The sequence below is a fragment of the Chrysemys picta genome, chromosome 8, assembly GCF_011386835.1.
Source record: "Chrysemys picta bellii isolate R12L10 chromosome 8, ASM1138683v2, whole genome shotgun sequence".
NCBI classification, from domain to species: Eukaryota; Metazoa; Chordata; order Testudines; family Emydidae; genus Chrysemys; species Chrysemys picta.
This window is the reverse complement of record NC_088798.1, coordinates 55,827,891-55,850,460: the sequence shown is the minus strand read 5'-3', so window position 1 is coordinate 55,850,460 and position 22,570 is coordinate 55,827,891. Positions and strand designations below refer to the sequence as shown.

Sequence of the window (22,570 nt, the reverse complement as noted above, 5' to 3'; positions counted from 1 at the left end):
ATTTCTATAATGAACTGACCAGGTGGGAGCAAATTCTCTGCTGGTATAATTGGGTGCAACTCCATAAAAGTGCAAAGATTCCTAGAACCCTAAACAAGTAGTTGTGTACTGATGTACAATCATGTCCTTGGATTTCAGATCACTCTGACCAGTCGTAGACTTGTGATATGGCATTATTGGGACTTGGTGTATCTGAGCTACTGCACGTTTAGGGCAAGCCTTTCCACGGGGAATCCCCAGTTTGGGTGAGAATGAGGGTGCTAATCCCTTTGGAATGGAGAAGGTGGTAGCTATGCTTATATGGTGGTGACTTTTCACAGCCTTCTCCAGTCTGGGTCTGTTGGAGCCAGAAGGAGAGAGACATGGACCTGAACTGGGTCTCTCACCCCTGGTTAAGCTCTCGTTTCCTCTTCTCCATTATCTCAGTGTCCTATTAACCCACGTGTGCTTCCTTTACAGCGGCAGGATCCCGTATAAGGATATGTACAAATTAGTACGGGTGATTTCGCCTCCTCTGGGCCTGGGAAAGAACTGCCCCTACAGGGTGGCGTGCAAGGTTTGCCTCCCAGTCCCCAGCCATAACCTGGCAACGGGACACACCATTAACCCCTCCTTCACCCTCCTCTGCTCCACCACCACTGCGTCTCACAAGGGAACCCTCACGTTGCTTTCCTTCGAGTTTAAAGAGGTCCAACCCCCCCCAGAACCAGCAGCTGTTACCTTCGGGAAGGGCGGAGGGGTATCCGTCTCAGAGTCCCATTGATGTGGAATTAGACAAATTTATTCCTTTGCCTTCTTCCCTAAAGCAGAGAACCCTGGAGTTCCCAAAACACTTGTGCAGTGTGTGAATGTTGCCTGTGGCCCAGAGAAGGCACCTTTAATTCCAAGAATCACAGAGCTATCCCAATGGGAATTCTTTCCTATGATGAATGGAGACCAAATATTGTTTACAGATAGGGGATGTGGATGAGAAGGAATAAAAGCCAGAGGTGCGGGGATGTCACCGGAAAGAGGAAGCGCAAACTAGAAAGGAGAACGAGGCAGGGGGCCGAGGCAAAGACCCTGTTGATCAATTGCTGGAATCCTGTTCAGAGGTTTGGTCACTGTGGTAGCTCACAGGACACTGCAGTCTTTTACCATGGTGCACAGTGGCTATGAAGAACTGTTACATAATGGTGACAAATGGGGACCACAGCTCTTGGTTTGCCATGATGCAAAAAGACGACAACTCAATGGAGCAGGTGACCCATTGGGACTCCAGCAGCTGGACTCAATGGCTTCTGGTTTATTCTGATCTCCCCCCCCCCCAGTCCAAGATATCTGGGCTGTGCCTCTCTTCCAGCAGCAATTCAGACTTGACTATGAGGCTCTTGGCCACGCTCTGCCACTGTTTGTGCTAAATTCTCTGCCTCTGGCAAGGCAAACAAAGCAGCCACTCGGCACCCCAGCCAGATCCTTTGCCGTCCCATCTTTTCAAGCTCATTTTGGGGCAGCAGTGAGCAAAATCTTCCTCCCATCTGCCTCCTCTTCCTCAGGGGGCCCAAATTTCTGCATCAGAACAGGACAACCCTCTGAGCTCCTTCTCCACATTTATTCTTTCCCAACTTGGCAGAACAGGTCAGGTGGAACAAGCAGAAAAACCAGAGATGCTCCTTTTGGGAGGAGACTCTCTTGGGAGTTGCAAAAGTGGTGCTCTGTGCCACCATCATTCCCAGTCTACAGTCCCTCACTCCACCAGGGAAGGGGGTTCAGAGTTTGGATGATATAGTGTAGCCTCCGCATCCACCCCCACCTCCCCATCATCAGCTCAGGATACCTTCACGAGAGTGTGGGTCAATCATCTTCAGTGCCTGGAATTCAACAAGCTGGATGTTCCTCAGTGACCTTGGGGATAGCACAAAAGTCCCCTCAACCCCTGTGGTCCAGTCCAAAAGGGAAAATCCCCAGTGGCTTCACCCCTATGCTCAAGTGGATAATGGACTTGCATGGTGAAGAGGCTGCCATGCTTTCCAACTTTCCTTCTCAAGCGGGGGATCTCGGCTTTTTCAGGGTAAATGTATCCCAGCATGTCCTCATCAGTTACAGAAGCCCATCCCACCCCACCAGGGGCTGAGCCCCAACGAAGAAAATAGACTTATCTCTGATGTGGTTGAGAATCCTCCCTCCAAAAGGCAAAAGAGAAGCAAAATGGCTAGAAAACACAAGAGAGGCCAGAAAGCATCCCAGATCCTCCTCTTCCTTCACCAGCTCCTTCGCCACACCATGGGAACTCTTGGCTTCCCAACATAGCCCTGTGCCAGAGAAGCAGAGAGGTTCTTTCCCTGGGCATGTTTGAAACCATGGGGAGTAGGCTAAAGCCAAGAGCAAATCTCTCCTGTCCAGAATTATAAGAAAAGTTGGCATGTCCCTTCATCCCTCCTGTGCAGAAGTCATTTGGAAAGAGTGGGAGATTCCTGACAAAAGGCTTGGTTGGTTAGTCCTGAAATTCCACAGGGGCTGAGAAGCCAAAGACTCTATCTTCATCTTCCTTTCAGCCAGTGCACCAATGGCCTTCCTGGCAAAGGGCATGGTAATTTTTGCTGAAGGTTCTTTCTTCCCATAATATTCTGCAGACAAGAAGATAGAAGACATGATCAGAAGGGACTTCTAAGCTTCTTCAGCTGCCCTAAGAGTCTCACTGACAACCACCCGCTTCACAAAAGCCACAGTGTCCTGGTGCAACAACCTAAAAGGCATCAACCTCCTTAGAACTACGACAAATGGAATTCACTGCTAAAGAAGTTACAGTCATAGCAGTTGGATTCATGGGCATTATACTTTTCAAGCCTGAGAGTCTAGCTGACAGGTAGATACGGAAGAGAGTTGCAGTATAAATACTTTGGAGCCCCAGACTCTCCCCCTACCCATCCCTTCTTCAGTCCTTCTCCAACTTCAAGAGATGCTGAGAAGCATCAATCCATCCTGAAGGAGATCTTTCACGTCCCAGAGCTAGGGACAGAACAGCCTGTCTCTCAGCATGAAAACTGCTTGGAACTCTCCCCTCAATTCTTCATAGTCAGATAAAGATCTGGGGGAGTGTGGGCTATCTTAGAGCTCTAGAGCTGGACCGGTCAATGAAGGTGGTGAAATTCAGTATGGAGACACTAGCTTCCACTACCTCCACGGTGTCAAGGAACCCAGCATCTTCCATCCATCTTCACCTGCAACTCCTGGGTCTTCTGGGCTTATACATAGAAATCACTTGATGGGCTAGAGTGCCCATGAGAGAGCTTCAGGGATTCCTATTGCAGGCCTAGAACCAGTGCTTAATTTTCAATGAAAGAGGGGCTGGGGCTCAAGCCATTAAGTGCAGGGACACAAGCAATTTTTTGACTTTCATAACTGGCACAGCAATTCCAGAGGTGCTGGGGCTATGAACTGCCAAGCTGAGAGGTGCTGGGTCTCAGCCCCAGCAAGCCCCAGCACAAATTAAATACTTCCTAGAACCATTCCCAACAAGAGATGCAAAGGAAAGGAGAGGTGCCACCCACAATTGGTGAAAACAGGAGGCACACATGATGGTACCATTCTCCTTCCACAATCCACATCCAAAAATTCTGACCACAAACACCAGCCTTTCAGGTTGAGGAGCACACTTGGGACCCACGGGGCACAAGGAACGTATTTAGGATCAAAGAGAAAAAAGTGATCAGGCTCTTGATGACTCAAGAAGAGGTGAAGAAGGAGCACACGCTGATTCGTTTAGATGGGACAATGGCTATCCCATGCATAAATCCACAAGAAGGAAGGTCTAAATTCTAAAGGGATGGAGATAGGCTGCTGGGCAGATGTTGCTTGGCCTCCATCAGGACAATGCACAATAATGGGACACTGAATACAAAAGCTGTCTGGCTAGGCCATCAGCAGACAGACACATCAAAGTGGTCACTGAAACGAGAAGTATTCTAGCTGAGATCCAACAAGCTAGGTTCCCCCAGAGGTACCTATTCTCATTCAGTCAGAACATGAAAGCAAAGCTCTTCATCAGCAACATAGACCAGAAATTGCTGGGAACGGAAGCTCTGACTCACTGATTAGCCAAATCTGCTTCTCTGTGCCACCCACTTCCCTTCTACTACTACTAGAAAGAGAGATTAAAAGATTTTTTAAAAAAAGGTGGAAGTGATGGTCATTCTTGCCACAAATTGTCCAAGATGGTCACCATGGTTCAGCCCTAGTGGAGCAGTCACAGAAGCCTCCAGTTCACCTTCCCAACAGACTGGATCTTTTATTCTGGAATCCACTCCTGCGTCACAGCCAGACTGTCTGAGCCTGACACTTTGGCTGTTGAACAGTAATTCCTAACCAAGATGGGCAGTGCAAGGCCGTGTATAATCTCCTAGTCCCCTGCAGGCTTTCTGCCCTTTCCGTTTATGCAAAGCATACAAACAGGATTCTCTTAGTGGTGCTAAGATGGGAAACAAGGTATGCCTGTCCTGGATTTCTTACAGGTCAGCCAAGATTGAGCCTAAGACCCTCCGCCATCACATTTTGCATCTCATTCATAAACAGTGCTATAAAAGCAGAAACGTCCAATTACTGACGGATTGCCAGATGATCAACGTCCCTTCCATCCAAACTAGCAGTTAGGCCTGTCTGAGATCTGCCCTCAGTGCTACAAGCCAATTACCCACCCCATTTGGGTTGATGGCCTCGGTTTCCCTGTTCTTCCTGCCATAAAGACAAGTTTTCAGGTCACGATTGTGTTGATAAGAAGCCTGTGAAATTTTTGCTCTGAGAAGACACAAAGCTTACAGCGTATTCTGTGAGGATAACATAGCTCTCATACATCAGTCATTTATTACCAAGGTAAACTCTTCCTTCCACACCTCACAAGAAATCATTTTTCCTTCATTTTGCTGAAAAGCTCCGCACTTCTGGGAAGGAGCAGGATGCATGCTAGCTGTGAAAAGAACTGCTAAAATTTACCCAGATGGAACCAACCCATTCAGGAAACACCATCTTCATTTGTTTACTTTTGCCCTAAATGCCTGGGCTTGAACACATCAAAATCCTCCATAGCCAGCTGGATCGAGTGCTGCATTTCTGAAGTATCTACAGACCCTAATATGCCAATTCCAGGATGGGTCAGAGCTCACTCATTACATTCCTTGATGACGTCCTGGATAGAAAGGTCATCAGCTGCTACAGAGATAATCTGCAAAGCTGCCCCCAGGTTATGCAGCAAGACCTATAGAAAGCATTGCAGGCTGTACCTCCAACCCTCGGTTGTAGCATCATTCAACAGGAAGCTGCTCCCAAGCTAGAATAATACTAGAGAAGAAGAAATATTCTTCCTCTGACCTCCTTATCTGTCTCTCTCTACTAATATTTCCTTATCGCTCGCTACATCTGATTGGGAAAGAGGTCAGGATCCTGAATGGAATGTTGTTACTTGACAATTTCCTCTCTTGAACTGACCACTCTCCCAGTCAATCCTACCTGAGATACCTTCTTCAGATGCCTCTGCAATGGCTGCCTTGCTACTCCATGTGTATAGTTAATACAGTCACTGTTAAGTGTTTGCATTTATCCATTAACCATCTGGTGTTTCAATACAGACGTTGAAGTGTTCATCTGGTGCAAGGGCAGAAGAGAAGTGGCCAAGCCCGGGGGTCCTCTGAGACCTATCTGAACTACCTTCAGTATTTACAGGAAGAGAGGTACAGCCCAAATGTCTCATTATGGAAGAGGTCAGTCCCAGAAAGGAAATCCATCAGATGACAAATTTGTGATACTGTTCCTCAGCTCAACAGATCTGGACAGGTCATTGCAAGCAGAGGAGCACAAGGTGGGAATCCATCAAGGAAGCAATCCTAGTAACTGTTCCATTTGGGGGAATCCCAGTGAGCTCCAATCTTGGACGGCCAAACAGCTGCCTCTGCTGAGACTCTTTAAACTCCAACTTGGTGGAACTTGCAGTCGCATGTGGGAGAGAGCCGGGGTGGGAGCATGGCATGCCGAACTTTCCTCCTGGTTTTCTTTTCTCAGCCACTAGCATGCCTTTTGCACTGGTGCATGGTGGGAAAGTGCTCCATCCACAGGGCCAGACGGAAGCAACTGGGCATATTTCCTTTGACAAATGACCCTGGCCCACTGCCTTCTATGCAAGACGCTGCCCCCAATTGCATAGACGTTACAAGATGGGGATACACGACGTTCCAGCCATGGGTTATGTGACATTTTGAAACAGTGCCTGGGACCCAGAAAGGGAAGAAACTACAGAGTCCATGGAACACTGTTGGTTCCTCTGTGTCACAGAGGTATGTGCCACCACATCTCAAATAACCCATTGCTTCAGCGCCGTATATCTGATTTATGCCACTTGCACACAGTCCTGGGACTTGTGGAACAACTGTATTTTGGAGGGGCGGGCAGGGTGGGTTCAGACTAGGAAGTCAATGACAAGACTGCAGGGAAAAGTAGAACTAGCCAGCAGCAGCAGCAGAGAGCTGGAGAGATGAGTGGTTTCAGCTGGCATTCCTGGGTCTGTGTGCGGAGTGATATAAATCCTCATCAGGACGGACACTTGTGTATGATTTGCCTTGATTAACGGGTTTCCTGTTCTTTTCCTGTTTGTCCATTTGTTTTTTCTCTCCTGTTTCCCGTATTATTATTTTGTTTGTTTGTTTTTGCTCTCTGGGAATGCCTCTTCTCCTCTCCTCTCTCTCTCTCTCTCTCTCTGCATCTTCCTTCCTCTCCTCTTCCCCACCCTCCCTTACTCCTCCTCCCCATCTTTCCCATCCACCCCTTCCTCCTCCATGAGCAGTGGCCGCATCCATTACACTGAGATGTATGAAATGCTGACTCTCATGTCACCACCGCTAGGCCTCGGCAAGAGATGTCCCTCCAAAGTGGCCTATAAGGTAGACCAACCCTTCCTTCCTTCCTTCTGGGCTAGCACTGAGCAGGGAGTGGGAGGGGGAACTGTTGAATACTCAGGAAGCTCCAGCCTGGTTTGATTTAATCAGAAATCACATGCCCCATAAGGAGAGGTACTGTCCACTCTAACAGAGCTGTTTTGGGTATGACACACCCAACAGGACACCCAGGAATATAGCATTCCTATTATGGGAAAGGATGGAAATCTGGCTCTATATAAGAATGGGAAGTAGAAGGATAACACAGCCCCTTTGCAGTTGGGACAATTGGACAGCCCCCCCCAGGTGGGATTGATAGGGGTTCTCTAGAACTAGGCTTCCTCCAAGTGGTGGAGGAAACTCCAGGATGGCCCATCCCTACATGACCCTGAACCATTCTGCTCCCAGCCCAGCTCACTTGGAAAGGTTGAAATGAGAAGATGGTAGGCCATGAGGGTTCCTCGTGTAGGCCCGGACAGGCAGTGATCACAGACTGCCAGCCTGGCACTAGTTCCCCAGGGAGAGCTCATGCAATCTGGAAAGAGAACACTCCCTGCTGAGGTTGAGCTGGTGAGAATACCATCCCTTTGCCCGCTGGGGCTTTTTACCTTTGGGCACTAGTGACTGTCTTTAACTGACCCTTTGATTGCTCTGCTGGTGCAGTGCCCTGTGCTCCTGCCTCAGGGGAAGCACTCTAGAACCTGCTGGCCAGCTGCATGGGATGTGGGAGGAAGCTGTGAATGGGTCAGGAGCTGTGCAATGTTGAGCTCTGGGCAGACTGGCCCAGAAAGGTATTCAGAGTGAGATACCCTGTTGCAATATTGGAGACAAAACTCAAAGAGAATTAGGAGGGAGACTCCAAGATCTGGGGCTGGGATACTTGGTTCGAAAGCAACTGGAGGATCTCCCCAGAACTTGGCTTCCGGACTTCCCCTACTGAGTGCTGACAGTGTCTGTGGTGTTCTAGCTAGCGACAGCTTCTGCACCCACATATTCCTGTGTAGCTGCTCACACTCGCACAAGCACTCTCACTTGCTCCCGCGTACACCCCTGCTAGTGTTGTGACTGGGTGAGAACCTTTGTGCCCAGGAGAACTGCTGTGCATGATGCAGCAGGACGTACTAAGGACGGGACGGATGTGGGTAGGTGTGGGAGAGGGAAATCCTGATATATACACAGACCAAAATATACTCTCTGGAAAGTGGATCTGGCCATTTGAGTTTGTCCCCCTTTGGGTGAAGGGAGCATGGCCTGACCTCTCCTGCCTTGGTCGCCTTCCTCTCTCTCCCTGGCTGCCCTCTCTCTATCTCGCCATTGGATAAGATGGATCCTATGCATGTGTGATCATATGCCGGCAACTGTCATCTCTGAAAGATTCAAAAAGGGGGCGCCAGGATGTTGCATACTAGGCAAGCCAGCCAATCAGAAGTGCCCAGGGTTTAGAGGTGTCCCCAGGGGATGGGGCAGAAGCTGGATTTCAAAGCTGCTCTGAAGCAGGAGATGGAGCGATCCCTCAGGGCTGTCTCCCCATTGGTAATTTCCAGAGCTGAATCCCTGAGTTTTCAGGAGTCCTTTCCGAAAGCACAGGGAACACCCTCTCACTCCCCAGGCTAGGGGGCTACTCTTGGGCTGTAGCATAGGGTCCTGACAGGCATAGGAAGCCAGAATACTGGGGGAGGGGGATGGAAGGGAGCTGAAATGGGAGGGAGGGGCCGATCCTTGCCCTTCTTTTTTGGCTGTGCTGTTTTACACGCTCTCTTGCTTTTTCCCCTCCTGCCTGCTCAATTTGTTTTTCGCTATTGTTTGTCGTCTGCTGTTTTTTCTCTTTCTTGCGCAGAGGCTGGTGCTGATGAACATGCCTGTGGCCGAGGACATGACGGTCCATTTCACCTCTACCTTGATGGCTCTGATCCGTACGGCGCTGGACATCAAAATTGCTAAAGGTGAGAGGCAGCAGCACAAGGATTCAGGAGCGGTCGGTGGAGACGGCGGGACGGGTGGTGGAGCTGACTTATTACATTGGCAAGGGGCAGGAGGCCCGTCATTCAGTCCTATTTGCTTACTCTGGCAGGCTGAATAGTATGTGCTGCCATCACAGGGACATGAAGGGCAAAGTGTGGGATCATTGCTATGGGGTCAGATGCAGGGATGGAGGAAATTGCTAGTAAGAGATGGCGAGAGAGAAATCAACCCCAGTCTGTGACTGGCTTGCTAATCTTTCCAGTCTGAAACTATCTTCGGCTCCGGAAGGAGCTGCTTTCCTCATAAGTACTGACACTGCCCTCTTCCATGATGGGCAGCTTTCCACTTAAAGCTGCGGTGCTCAGAAAACAGGAACATATCTCCTGGCCGTGACAGCCAGAGGGAGAGATGTAGGAGAAGAGTTCCCATCCTCCCAGCAGAAGAGAATCACAAAAACCGACCCCAGGCACCTTATGTTCTCTGGTGACCTCTTTTGCCCAAAGGGCAGAAAGCAGCACTCATAGGAGCCTGTGGAAGTCACATCCTGTGCTCAGCAGCCTGTGGGACTTTGAAAGGTGGGGGAGAGTGGGTGGAGCCCTGGAGGGAGACCCTTAGAAAGGCAAATATTTAAAAATATCCCTTACGAGGATGTGGAAATTACTTCACTCCAATACACGGCCCATTCTTGGCCCGTAACAAGAGACAAGTGGAAAGTCCAGTGGACAGGGCATGGTACTGGGTGTCTCGGGGGCCAGGTGTAAGAGACCGAAAGCCATCCCCATTTCACAACTGTCAGGTGGCCTGTGTGAATGTGAACTGGAGTGGTGGCCTCAGCCACGGGCCCAGTGGAGAAGTATCCATGTCACCAGCAAATCTGGCATGAACTGGCACCATTCTTGAGAGCCTCAGCTGAGAGGCCACGGTCTGAATGGGTCTGGGGGGTGAATTAGCCTCTCATCCCAGAGGTGGCTGCACCAGGTGAGATCTGAAGCCCGTGGGTAAGGCCATATAGGGGAGCTTGCAGTGGCTCTGCCTGGGTTACCCCTGTTCTCCCGGTCTGTCAATACTTTCACCAGCACTTAGTTTAAAGGAAGAGACAGTGGGGTAGCAGCAGGTGTGTGGGGGATGGAAGAAGGGAGATCTGCACTGGGTGAGAGGCTTTTCTATGAATGAGATTTCCCTTCTAGCACTTTATGCCATTGGATGTTCCCATTCAGAGTTGCCACTTGTTGATAGCGGCTCTTTCTCCCAATTATGGCTGCATGGTGCCATATCATTTAAAAGCAAATCCATCTTAACTTTGAAGATGAAAACGATTGTGTTCAGCTATGCGCAGGGCATGGAGCTGGACTCATAGGGTATGTCTACACTGCAGTTGGACACCAGCAGCTGGCCCCTGCCAGCTGACTCGGGCTCGGGGTAAGGGGCTGTTTAACTGCTGTGTAGACATTTGGGTTTGGGCTGTAGCCCGAGCTCTGGGAGCCTCACACCTCACAGGGTCCTAGAGCCCAGGCTGCAGCCTGAGCCCGAATGTTTACACCACAATTAAACAGCTCCTTAGCCCGAGTCCCATGAACCTGAGTCAACTGGCACAGGCTGGCCATGAGTTTTTAATGGCAGTAGCAGTCAAAAAAGCTAACAGTGTTAGGAACCATTAGAAAAGGGATAGATTAGGGGTCCCCAATGCAGTGCCAGCGGGTGCCATGGCGCCCGCCGGTGACGCCTCTGGATGACGCCGCTTGTCGGCGGCATTTCAGCAGATGCTCGTCCGCCGCCATGGTCCTCCGTGGCTCGTCGTCTGGCGCCCGCCAGACAAAAAGGATTGGGGACCACTGGGATAGATAATAAGACAGAAAATATAATGCCACTATATAAATTCATGGTATGCCCACATCTTGAATACTGCATGCAGTTCTGGTCATCCCATCTAAAAAAAATACATTAGAATTGGAAAAGGTACAGAGGAGGGCAACAAAAATGATAAAGGGTATGGAACAGCTTCCATGTGAAGAGAGATTAAAAAGACTGGGACTGTCCAGCTTGAAAAGGAGACGACTCAGTGGGGATATGATAAGAGTCTACAAAATCATGAATGGTGTGGAGAAAATGAATAGAGAAGTGTTATTTACTCCTTCATATAACAGAAGAACCAGGGGTCACCCAATGAAATTAATAGGCAGCAGGTTTAAAACAAAAGGAAGTACTCCTTCCCACAACGCATGGTCAACCTGTGGAACTCGTTGCCAGGGGATGTTGTGAAGACCAAAAGTATAACTGGGTTCAAAAAAGAATTAGATTGGTTCATGGAGGATAGGTCTATCAATGGCTATTAGCCAGGATGGTCAGAGACACAACCTCAAGCTCTGGGTGGCCCTAGTTTCTGATTGCGAGAAGCTAGAGTGGACAATGGGGTGGATCACTCAATGACTGCCTGTTCTGTTCATTCCCTCTGACGCATCTGGCATTGGTCACTGTTGGCAGACAGGACACTGGGCTAGATGGACCATTGGTCTGACCCAGTACGGCCATTCTTATGTTCAGTGTAGACATACCCATAAAGACCTCCCTGCAGTCTGTCCCATCAGTAGTCTGTGTGGACCCATTCTGTCTCTGTGTTCCAGGCGGTGCAGACTGGCAGCAGTTGGATTCGGAGCTGCAAAAGGAGATTCTGGCCATCTGGCCTCACCTGTCCCAGAAGATGCTGGACGTACTAGTGCCCCTGCCAAAAAGTGAGTCTCCTCCTTCTGCATCATTGCTGCCAACTTCTCACAATGCCAGGGTGGGGGAGGCATCTCCAGCAAGAGGAACAGAAACATGGCAATAGCGGCTCGTTGCTTAAGGAGAAGCCCAGAGGAGATTTTCTATAACACAAGCAAAATTTCTCCTTGCTCCACCCCAATACCCTGGACCTGCTTGAAAAATAAATAGCATGCAGTGATCTTCTCAGATCAAACCCCTTTGATCAGGGGGATCCTCTGACCAATATGTGTGTGTGGGGGGTGGGGATTGTTTGTTCCCCCTTTCTTTTGATGGTGTTACAGCAACTGTGTGATGAGGCTGCGTATCTCCAATGTTTTATTACTGTGATTCTAAGCTGTCCACCTCCAGACTGTCCTACATCTGGAGGGATTTCCACCCACAGTACTTGGTCTTTTAATTCCATTTCTTCTAGAGCACTGAACAGAGTTTGTCTTTTAAGGCTCAGGAGAGTAAGATGGGTATCGTGAAGGGTGGGCAATAAAGTCTTCAGACCTTCCCTCCTATTGATTCGGCTAACATAAAAGTATTCCTCTTATGCTTGCAGCTTCTGACCTGACGGTAGGCAAAATATATGCAGCCATGATGATCATGGACTACTATAAGCAGAGCAAAGCAAAGAAGCAGAAACAGCAGCTGGAGGAACAGGTGAGTTCAACCACTGCAAGAGTTGGCTGGTGCTTTTTGGCTGTGGGGAGAGCGGAGAGCTCACGACGCCTTCAGAGCGAGGATTCTGTATCAATGTGGCCTTTAGACAAGATACTGACCACACACAGATTCTCGACGTGGCTGGCACAGCACTAAGACAGTGACCATCTGAAGATTTAAGGGATGGGTGAGTGAAGGAGACGACGGGTAAAAGAAGAGGTGGGTGATTTAAAGCTAATGTATTCATAGCAGTGTAGAGTTTATACTAGACAGATAGAAAGCAGTCCAGAAGATGGATTCAGAAAGGGGGAGCATTGTCATGCTTTTAACCTTCTGTACAAGAGATTTCTTTTTTTATGCAGCAGAAATGTTTTGCACTTTAAACGGACTCAGACTGTTTATTTTTTATTACAGAAAAATGCCCCTATGTTCCAGCGCATGGAGCCCTCATCTCTGCCTCCAGAGATCCTTTCTAATGCCAAAGCTTTGCCTTACCTCCAGCAGGACACCCTTTCAGGCCTGTAAGTTTAGCCCTTAATACCTGTAGTATATCTGCTCTGGCGTTTCTGTTCCTACAGACATTCTTTATTTCCTGAATGACTGGCACTGGAGGTGCAGATAGGGATAGTAGGCAGAGCCCAAGGGAAAAGGAAATCCTGGCAGTTATCAGAAACATCTCGATCACTGTAGGACGAATGCAGAAGTATGAGCTTCTGGTGTGTTTTTATTGGTGTTACCAAAGGACCACAAAGAGCTGCATTTCAGCCTATGGACAGCATCAACATATATCCAGCCACATAGACGTAGAACTGTGAGAATAACTGTTTTTTCGGTTCGTTGGCAGTTCCAAAAAACTGGAAAAATATTTCCATTCGCGCACCAAACCTGAAACGTCTCGGACTGTTCAATGAATTGAAAAAGTTGGGAAACTTTTCAAATGTTTCATTTTGGATCTTTTTAATAAGAGCAAAGGAAATGAAGGTCTAGAGCAGGGGTTTGCAAACGGGGGAGTCACAAAATGGTTACATGGGGGTCGCGAGCTGTCAACTCCATTGGGCTGACAGCCCCAAGCCCTCGTTAAATTAAATTAACCCCCCATTTTTATCTTTAAGGGCGGGTCACACTCAGAGACTTGCAGTGTGAAAGGGGTCACCAATACAAAAAGTTTGAAAACCACTGGTCTAGAGTCACAGAAAAGGAGGAGGAAGAGCCCCCAATACACCCAATATCCTCGCAACCACCAGGCACGTGCATGTCACTTTAGTAATGCCATTCCCATAATCGCAGGCATCCCTGGGGAAGCCGTCGCTGTACCGCTGCACCACCATTAGCTGCAAAAGAATTGGACCACTTCACAGAGAAACAAAATGTCCAATCTAGGAACAGTAAAACTCTTGTGATTGTCAGCCAAGTATGACCGCCAGGTGGAGGCTCATTTTGGAACTGTCACTGAGCTCCCACATTGCAGGTGGCACAACGGCTGTCCCTTTTCAGTGAAGTGCCGGCTGTCAGGACAGTACTCATCAATGCCAGGTTGAAGTTTGTATGGGAGATGAGAAGTTGTTCATTTCAATTCACAGTGTACCCACCAAAGGAGCACCTCTTGCCAGGAGAACTTTGAGAATGCAGTGCTGAGTGAAATGAGGTCACCTTTTTCTCTTTAAGAGGTTTAAATCAGAGAGGCTGTCAGTGATCGCAGCATGAAGATTTGTTCTCTCTCTCTGTCTCTCTGAAGTTGGAATATCTTTGCAGGAGCAGCCGGAGTGGGTACCCATCGCTGAGTCCACTCTCTCCTCAAGAGATATTCCAACTGGCTTGTATGGATTCAACACATGGGCAGTTCCAGGAGCAGCAATCTCTGGTAAACCAATATCCTGCCTTTAATGTACTTTCTTCATGGTCTCAGCACCACTGCCCTGCTCTGTTTCCAAAAGGTAGTTCCAATTTTATTGCCCCATCCTGCGGGCGTGGGCAGTCCCATGCACATGCACACTGCTCAAAAATCTTCTTGGGTTCAGTGGTTCTCAACCTGTTTCCATTGTGGGCCACATATGCAGCCCACAACGAGTTATGTGGGCCGCATCCAATACTACCTGTATGGCCCTGAGGATGTCACATGGGATGCAGCTCTGTGCTGATTGGACCGCAAGCAGCCCGCGGGCCACAGGTTGAGAACCACTGGTCCAAGCAATAATACCAACTCTCTTGCTACTTCTTTTCTCCACCCCCCTCCCACTTCCCTACCCCTACCCTGATTTTGGGAAGCAAATTCTCTGACAGCATCCTCCTGCTTGGCAGTGGGAAGTGTGGATCTCTTGTCACTGACACTGTAAGGTCACGATGTGCCAGCTTCTGCCAATAGGGGATCAATAGCAGGAGCAAAAGAGGGAGAACACTGATCTCTTAACTATCTTTTGGAACCCACTGTAACAAATTAAGATATATTCCTATTTACGGGCCTGATCCAAAGCCCACTGCAGTCAATGAGAGTATTTCCATTCATTGACTTCAAGTGGGGTTTGGGTCCAGTCCTAAAATAGGTCACACCAGGATGGCCCTACATAAAAGGAATATGGAAACCCATTTCATGCTAGATCCTTCTCTAGAATTGCTTTTAACATGGTTTTAATCTTTGAGTCCGTCCATTGTAAAGCAGGTAGGCTTCAGATGGCTCTTCACGCATGCAGCACTCTAAGGGCCCTGCTTCATTCCCCATGTATAGTGCGTGGGCTCCTGTGGCTACGTGACAAGTGGTCCAGTAGTCTTTTGGGAGAACAAGAGAGCCCGCATTTGTATGGCTGCACTGAGCACGCGCGAGCGTTCTGTGCGCATCCTGGTGTGTTTCAGATCGTGCACAGGTCTGGTTTGTAGGGAATGTGGAGATGCAAAATGTACACACACCACATATTGAGAGGTGGACCCAGACGGCCAGCTGGTGTAAATCAGTAGGACTCCATTGGAGCTATGCCAGTTTACAGCAGCTGAAAATCTGGCCCGACATGTTTATCAGAGCTACTAAGGATGCCATGTGCGTGGTGCTGTTTAACTATGTTTCTAAAGAATGTCTGAGCAGCCCAGTGATCCTCCTTTCTCTGTTTCCGGGCCCAGGACACGAGTGCACAGGAAATATCACAGCTTGGGAGGTGCTCTAAGACTTTGTGATGCTGTAGTACAATGGATTGATATAAGGCAGTAAACTATCCTTTTCTTCACAGGTCGATTCCTTTTATTAAATACTCATTTCAGTGGGTTACCCTGTGCTGAACGATGGTATCGGCTGCTTTGGGATTCGTGTTCATTTTGTTGTCAGTGCTGGTGTCCATTATCAAAACTGAACTGTTGAACTGTGTCACACAAACGTGAACATACACATATGCCCACATTCCAGTCAGCAGCACTAGTGTCTGTGTATGTGTATATATGTACACGTGTGTGCATTGGGCACCACCCTTACACTTGTTGGACTGCAGTGTTGTATCACTGTACATTTCCAGTCTGATTTGTATGCTTCTCAGAGTTTGTAGCACTATCTCTGTGAATTCTGTATCACACACACGGCACCTCTCCATACAATTCAGCCCTTCAGCCAAAAATGGAAACTTCCCGGTCAACCTTTCATGGAGACTGCTGGCTATGAAGGAGAGGGTCTCTGAATTCATCCCTTCTATTGTCACTTCCTAGTGATGACCCACATCTATCTGATCTCACTTCCTGGCAACCCAAAATAATAGCACTTGCTTCCGTTTTTCCTCTTTGACCAAAACAAAAGAGATTTTTAAAGTCGGAAATTAACCAAAATATACAACTATGACATTGAGCCCTTTCTGATTCATTTAACTTGGACATGACTGGAAAAACCTTTTAGAAAATCAAAACAGAGAAGATTCTGCAAGCTTAAAAAAAGGAAATAAAAGAAAACTAAGCAGTAGAAGGGTAGATATTCCAGGGACCTAGAAAAATCAGTCTTGGTTTTCCTTCTCTCATTGCTAAAATAAAAAAGTAGTGAAGTTTGCCTAGGTGTCAGCCAGAGCAGGAACCTGTGAGCTGGGTCTCTGTAATGGAGCCTGAGACTGAAACTGCTATTAATACTGAATCCAGCCATTCTCAGTGTTTGGCCAACCAAAAAACTGCACTCTGTTCCTGAGATTTGAAAGAGGCAGGTTCCCCTCCTGTCAAGCGGTTCCCAGTCCAACAGAAGCACAGACATTAGCAGGAGAGGAGTGGTGACCTAATCAAACAAAATCCCACGAGCTTGGCTGTGTGTTTATTTCCAGGAGCCAGAGGTTAGAGAGTTTCAAAGCGTGCAGCCCTCTAACCGTGGCAACTATCTCCCCGTGGACACTCAGGAGCGCGCTGTATCTGGGAGGGCCTCCTCCATGCCACGCCTGACTGTGGATCCCCAGGTAACACAAGCGAAACCATAGCCGGACACGCAGAAGTGGAAGTACATGGCTGTAGCTATCTGATATGAAAAGAGAGCCCATATTTTTCCCTGTGAGATGTTTAGTGCTGCACTGCCAGGCCCTACTGCGGTGTGCTAGGTATTGCTAGTGCTTTTCCAGCGGGACTCTATCTGGATGGCATTGGGAAACAGTCTATCTTAGGGGATGACATGGCCCCTATTCCTACTGTACCTGAGCACCCCCCAGTCTGTACCGCAGTTATCCTAACAACACCCCTGGGAGGCAGGGTGATGCTATTATCCCCATTGTACAGATGATGAACTGAGGCACAGAGAGACTTGCCCAAGGTCACACAGGAAGCCTGTGGTAGACCAGGGAATGGAACCCGGGTCTCCCAAGATAGAACCCAAACCACTGGACCATCCTTCTGCTCCCCCTAGCCTACCCCCATTGTCGTTCAGCAGGACTGGTTCCTTGGTGTTTCATTCAACATGCAACATTTTCAAAGTATCCCTCCCCACCTGCGAAATATTTGTACTGACAATTACCCAACTTCTGCTTTCCTTCTTCTGCCATTGTCCTGAAACACATGCACACCTGTCTGGCCCTGGGCAGTCTGTCCTGATCAGTCTGGGCCATCCTCCATCTCTTCGTTTGTCTGCCTGGTTTTTCTGTCTGTTTGTCTCGTATTCTGTTTTGACCGAGACATGAAAGCTTTTCTTGGGTTGTTTTCATAACCCTTTGGCATGGAGTATCAGGACCTCATATTTCTTCAGTAGCGGGGCCAGTATTAACAGGCCCTTCCATGCCAAAGGGGGTGGAATGCAATGTTCCTAGTATTTTCCTTGGGTTAAATCCACATTGCTTGTCTACAGTGGCCCTTTGGGGAGTGGGGAGATAAGGAGAACTTTTCTGTGCTGATGCTACTGAGTGAACTGGTAATTTGGCACCTGGTAATGGGTTGAGACAGTCCAAATGGACGCAGAAGCTGCTCTACCATCAGGCACAGAGGGGACTGACTACCTCTGGGAGGAGTGGCTGAACACAGTGTGGGGATGGGAGGCAACATGGCAACAGCACCGAGGGACTGGAGGGAAATGGAAGGAAATAGCTTTGTTTCAAAGGGAAAAGCGCACAAGAAGCACGGGGAGGCGGCAGGAAGCAAGTCAGAAAGAAGGCACAAGAAGAGATAGGGAGAGAAATACAAGGAGAGGGGATTGGGTGGGAGAGAGAAAGGAAGGAAAAGAATGGATCCAAAGATGGAGAAGGGAAAAGCAGATGAGGTAAGTCAAGAAAAAATACAAGCAGGGGCAACTGATGGGCAGCAAAGAACAAGAGAAGACAAGAGTGGAGAGAGGGAAGAAAACAAGGGATGGATTACAGGAGGGGAAGGAAATGGTGAAAGGAGGGGAAGCATGGAAACTGTAAAGGATCCTTCGAGATGAGAGAGAATGGGGAGGAATAAGGTGGCAGAAGGGAAGGAGGGTTGGAAGAGAAATGGTGTAAGGGGGTGAAGGATATGGAGAGTGAATAAAGTTAGAAGGGCAGGTAGTTGGCTATGAGAGCAACAAGAGAGAGTGAGGGCAGATGGCGAAGGGGCAGGAGATGAAAGACAGGATGGTGGGCTGGTGAGAAGGGGACAGGCCCAGGAGAAGTACATGGAAATATGGCAGTAGTTACGCAAATACATTGAAAAGGAGAGAGACATGGGAGCAAATAAGCCAATAGGAGCTTTCCTTTCTCTTTCCTTTTGAATTTCCTTTGCTCTTCCTTTTTCTGTGCTGATTAACACCAGGTGAGAATCTGGCCCTAGCTTTTTAATTCAGTGATAGATGCTGGAGCAGCTCTGGAGCCTTTGCTGTTAAATTTCCTGCACTCCCTCCTGGAAAGTGTCTGAGCAGGAGAGACTGTACTAGTCTTTCTCTGATATTAGACACCTTGACTTCGGAGTGGTCCGTCTGCCTCCCCCTGCCGCTGCTGCTGACTTCCATTAATCATCCCATGGGGTGCATTTCCAGGTGGTTACAGACACGAGCTCTATGAGACGATCATTCTCCACCATCCGGGACAAGCGTCCTAACAGCTCCTGGCTGGATGAGTTCTCCATGGAGCGAAGCAGTGAAAACACATACAAGTCGCGCCGGCGCAGTTACCACTCCTCGCTGCAGCTGTCTGCTCGCCGCCTGAATGCAGACTCAGGTGAGGGGGGTTCTTTCCCAGAATACAGGTAATTCGGGTGAGTAATTCACTACTTTCTGCAGTCGGAGCTTCCGTATTACTATTGGGTATGGCAGAGTCGTGGGGCACTCCGCCCAAAGACAATGGTAAAGAACTAGAAGTCCAATCCAATCCAGCTTTATCATCATGCATTGCTCTTCTCATGCAAGATGTGCCCTAGGACAGTATACAGGATTAAATTATACATTGGGAGAGTTCCGCAAGGAGGGGAGGGAGCTGCTAAGAAACATGGGCAAGGGAGACATATATTTTTATGAAATCTGAAAATAGATGGAGAGTCCATGAGCCAGAGAGATGCAGGAGCTGCAAAGAGGAAGGCTACCTTGTACCAGGTGTGGAGATGACAGAAAAGCGGCGGGGGCTGGACAAGTAGAGGGGGCAGCGGGCAGACCAGGGAAGAATAGTGTTCTATAAGAGTTACACCCGCAGTCCAAGAGTTGTCAAAACAAGGTGCCAGAACAGCTGCAGCAGGACACCTGGTGTCCCATGTTTGGGTCTTGGCCTGGGGTCCCTCCCACTGCGGTCCAGCTTTCCTCCAGCTGGGGTGGGCCACAAAACATCTCCGACTCAGGTCCCTGTGATTGGGCTACCAACCAGACCCTTGCTCCAGTGTCCATCTGGCTCAGCTCTACTCATTGTGGGGTGTTCTTCCTCTAATCCTGAAGGAGGCCACCCCCATCCTGGTTTCCTATTGCTCCTTCACACCATCAGCAGCATGTACAGGAGTTGTGCTGAGCCACCAGCCCTCTTCTACAGCAGCAGTGCCATCCGTCCCCTGTCCCAGGCAGCATCAGGATTGGCAGTGGTATAAGTTTGCCATCCCTGCCTTACATGAGTGGCTGCAGATCCTCAACTCTGGCTCCCACTATAGGTGCAAAGGATTCACTGCAGCACCAATTGAGTTTGGTGCCACTGGCTTTCTGATTGGCAAGTGCTGTTTAGGTGAAGGAGAAGAGGGGTCTATGCAGGGATGGGCCAAAACAAAATGGCAAAATCGTTTGGTGTATATCCATGAGCTGCCCCAAGAGGGAGTGAGAAGTAGAGAGAAATCAGGTCTGTAAGCTAAGCTGGAGTCAGTCCGTAGAAGACTTGAGAAACCAGGTGTGAACTGGATCCTGATGTGACCAGGGAGTCAGTGGAACTGTACAGAGACAGGGCTGCAGCATTCTGCGCCTCCTGGAGTCTGGTGAGATGGGGCTTGACAAAGCCATGGAGAAGAGAGTTGCCATGGCTCATGCATGGATGAGAATTTCAGCTGAAAGTGAGGCAGCGGCTTGCATTGGCATCGTTGCGGAGCTGGTGATGGGCAGCTTTACAGGCATGGGAGATGTGGGAGGAGAAGGAAAGTTCAGATGCTAAGATTACAGGCAGTGGAGGCAAATGGGAGGTCTGTGCCAAGAAGGCAGGAGGTAGAGTTGTGTTTGAGGATGGCCAGGCGTTCCCCTGAAAGAAGCTGTGACAGAGTCCTGGGGTTTACTTGGTTCAGACAAGTCGAAAGTACGTGCGATGGGGCTCACAATCCACTGACAGTTCCATCCGGCTGAAAGTGGTGCTGCAGGGAAGCATAAAGGTGGAGATAAGTTGACTGAGAAGGAGAAGTCACAGAACAGCAGCAGGCTGAGAATTGAGCCTTCTGGGGCTCAGTCAAGGCGGTGTCTTGACACAGGAGGCGTCACCACCAGAGACAGAGAGGAAAGAGCCTAATAAAATGAGAGCAGAGCCATTGTAGGAGGGAGCTGTACAGTTCAGAAGGTGCCGCAGGAGGAGAAAGTGGTCCATGGTGTCAGAGGATGCACTGAGGCTCTGGAGAAGGAGGAAGGAGAAAGACTTTGTCATCCCCAAGGAAAGAGGTCATTAACTATCCAGAGGGGAGCAATTTCCATGCTATGACCAGAGCCACCGCAGACTGAAGGAAATCACAACGGCTGTCACAAGCACTTTGCTTAGGGGGAAGAGGAGGGTGTAAGAAGATACTAGGCAGTAGAGCTACACTCTTCCTTTGATGAGGGAGCTCTTACAGGATCCTAGGCATGGGGACAGCCCCTCACCTGCCTGGCCTAGAGGAAGTGTTGGGTTAGCAGGATGGAGATAGTATGAAAGAGAGGGAGCTCTGGACATTAGAGTTAAGACGACAGCACCCTCCTAGCGTGGTTGTGATCTCTGGACCCCCACTTTTAACAAATTGCAGCAGCTGTCCCACTGGGGAGCCTTACAGTTTGACTTTGTCCTCCCCAGGCCACAGATCTGAGACACATCGCTCAGGCGGAAGAGAACGAGGGCGATCCAAAGAACGCAAGCACCTGCTGTCCCCGGACATCTCCCGCTGCAACTCGGAGGAGAGGAGTCCGCAGGCAGATGGCGAGTCTCCTGTCCGGCGCCAGTCCAGGTCACCCAGCGAGGGCAGGTCACAGACGCCAAACAGGCAGGTAGGGATGAAACCAGCAGCCCAAACACCATTGTTCCAGGCAGAGATCCTGGGGCAGGAATGGAGGCAAGCAATCATTCCCCCCAGAAATCTGCAAAAACACTGAGATCCCTACACTCCTATCTCTGGGGTTAGGCAGCCATTGGTCAATTATTCTGTATATTACGGTAGTGCTGAAAAGCCCTACCTGCCACTGGAGCCCCATTGTGCTGGGTGCTGTGCAAACACATAACGAGAGACAGGCTCTGCCTCCAAGAGCTCCCAAACTAATTAGACAGGACAGACAATCGGTGGGAGTGGAAACATGGGCACAGACAGGTGACGTGACCTAGGTCACAGAGCCTGGAACAGGATGCCTGAGTCCCCGTTCAGGGCTCTATCCTCTAGACCACACTGGGTGTTATTGTGTTATCCTAGTGCTGTTGTGAAACCACAGAGCCTCTTCTGTAAATCTAGCAGGGAACTGGTGGTGATGTTAACAGTACCAGGTCCTAGACCAAGTGCCATGAGTTAGAAAGCTTATTGCAGTGCTACCAGTAGCTGAGGAACAGTCACCATCCCTCTATATAGCTCTTTGCCAGAGGAGCCCCAGCCACATTCAACCCACCCCTGTTTAAGTCTAAGGGTTTTTTGCCTTTTCTTCCATATCACCCCACCCCCACCCCAAAAAAAAGACACAGGCCCAGCTTCTCCACAGCTTTGCCCCTTGTCCAATCATTTACACCCATGATACGTGGGTGTGAAATGGTACCATTCTTCTTGGTAGTATTTGACACCCCTTTTGCACTAGTGCAAACAGCTGCCCAAACAGCACGGCAGGGGAGAATCAGGCCTGTTCATGTGAGCAGTTTCTTTGTCAGTGTGTTTGAGAACACCATTAATTACCACTGACACCATGTGGGGTTGCAGACGTCCGTTCCTAGCCTTGCCGGTGCACTTTTGTGATGCAACAAGTGTAGGACTGTGAATGCACAAATGGATGATTGTGAGGCCCAATGCACGCCATTGTGAGATCACTGAAGGAAAGTGGGAGCAGCTGAGGCAGTTTCCACCTCCGTTTACTCTGTTCCGATCTCCTGAGGCCATCTTCACTAGGAGCTGGTCTATGCTGAAGAGCTACATTGGCATAGCTATGTCTCTAAGGGGTGTGAAAAATTCTCACCCCTCAAAGACATAGTCAAGCCGACCCAATGCCTGGTGTAGACAGCGCTAGGTCGACAGAAGAATTCTTCCGTCAG

At 49.1% G+C, this 22,570-nt stretch overlaps 1 protein-coding gene across 2 annotated transcripts in view; it reads left to right on the top strand.

Moving 5' to 3' along the window:
- CACNA1E (calcium voltage-gated channel subunit alpha1 E) overlaps positions 1-22,570 on the top strand; it is a 267,448-nt gene that overhangs the window by 229,429 nt on the left and 15,449 nt on the right. The window contains exons 38-46 of one of the 2 annotated variants that reach the window (XM_065554517.1): positions 6,809-6,905; positions 8,737-8,842; positions 11,483-11,590; positions 12,166-12,266; positions 12,681-12,787; positions 14,019-14,127; positions 16,541-16,669; positions 18,688-18,868; positions 21,143-21,333. In XM_065554517.1, the coding sequence (XP_065410589.1) occupies positions 6,809-6,905; positions 8,737-8,842; positions 11,483-11,590; positions 12,166-12,266; positions 12,681-12,787; positions 14,019-14,127; positions 16,541-16,669; positions 18,688-18,868; positions 21,143-21,333 (1,129 nt within the window). Of the gene's footprint in view, positions 1-459; positions 557-6,808; positions 6,906-8,736; positions 8,843-11,482; positions 11,591-12,165; positions 12,267-12,680; positions 12,788-14,018; positions 14,128-16,540; positions 16,670-18,687; positions 18,869-21,142; positions 21,334-22,570 lie in introns of both variants that reach the window. The other variant, XM_065554515.1, reaches the window with a different exon arrangement.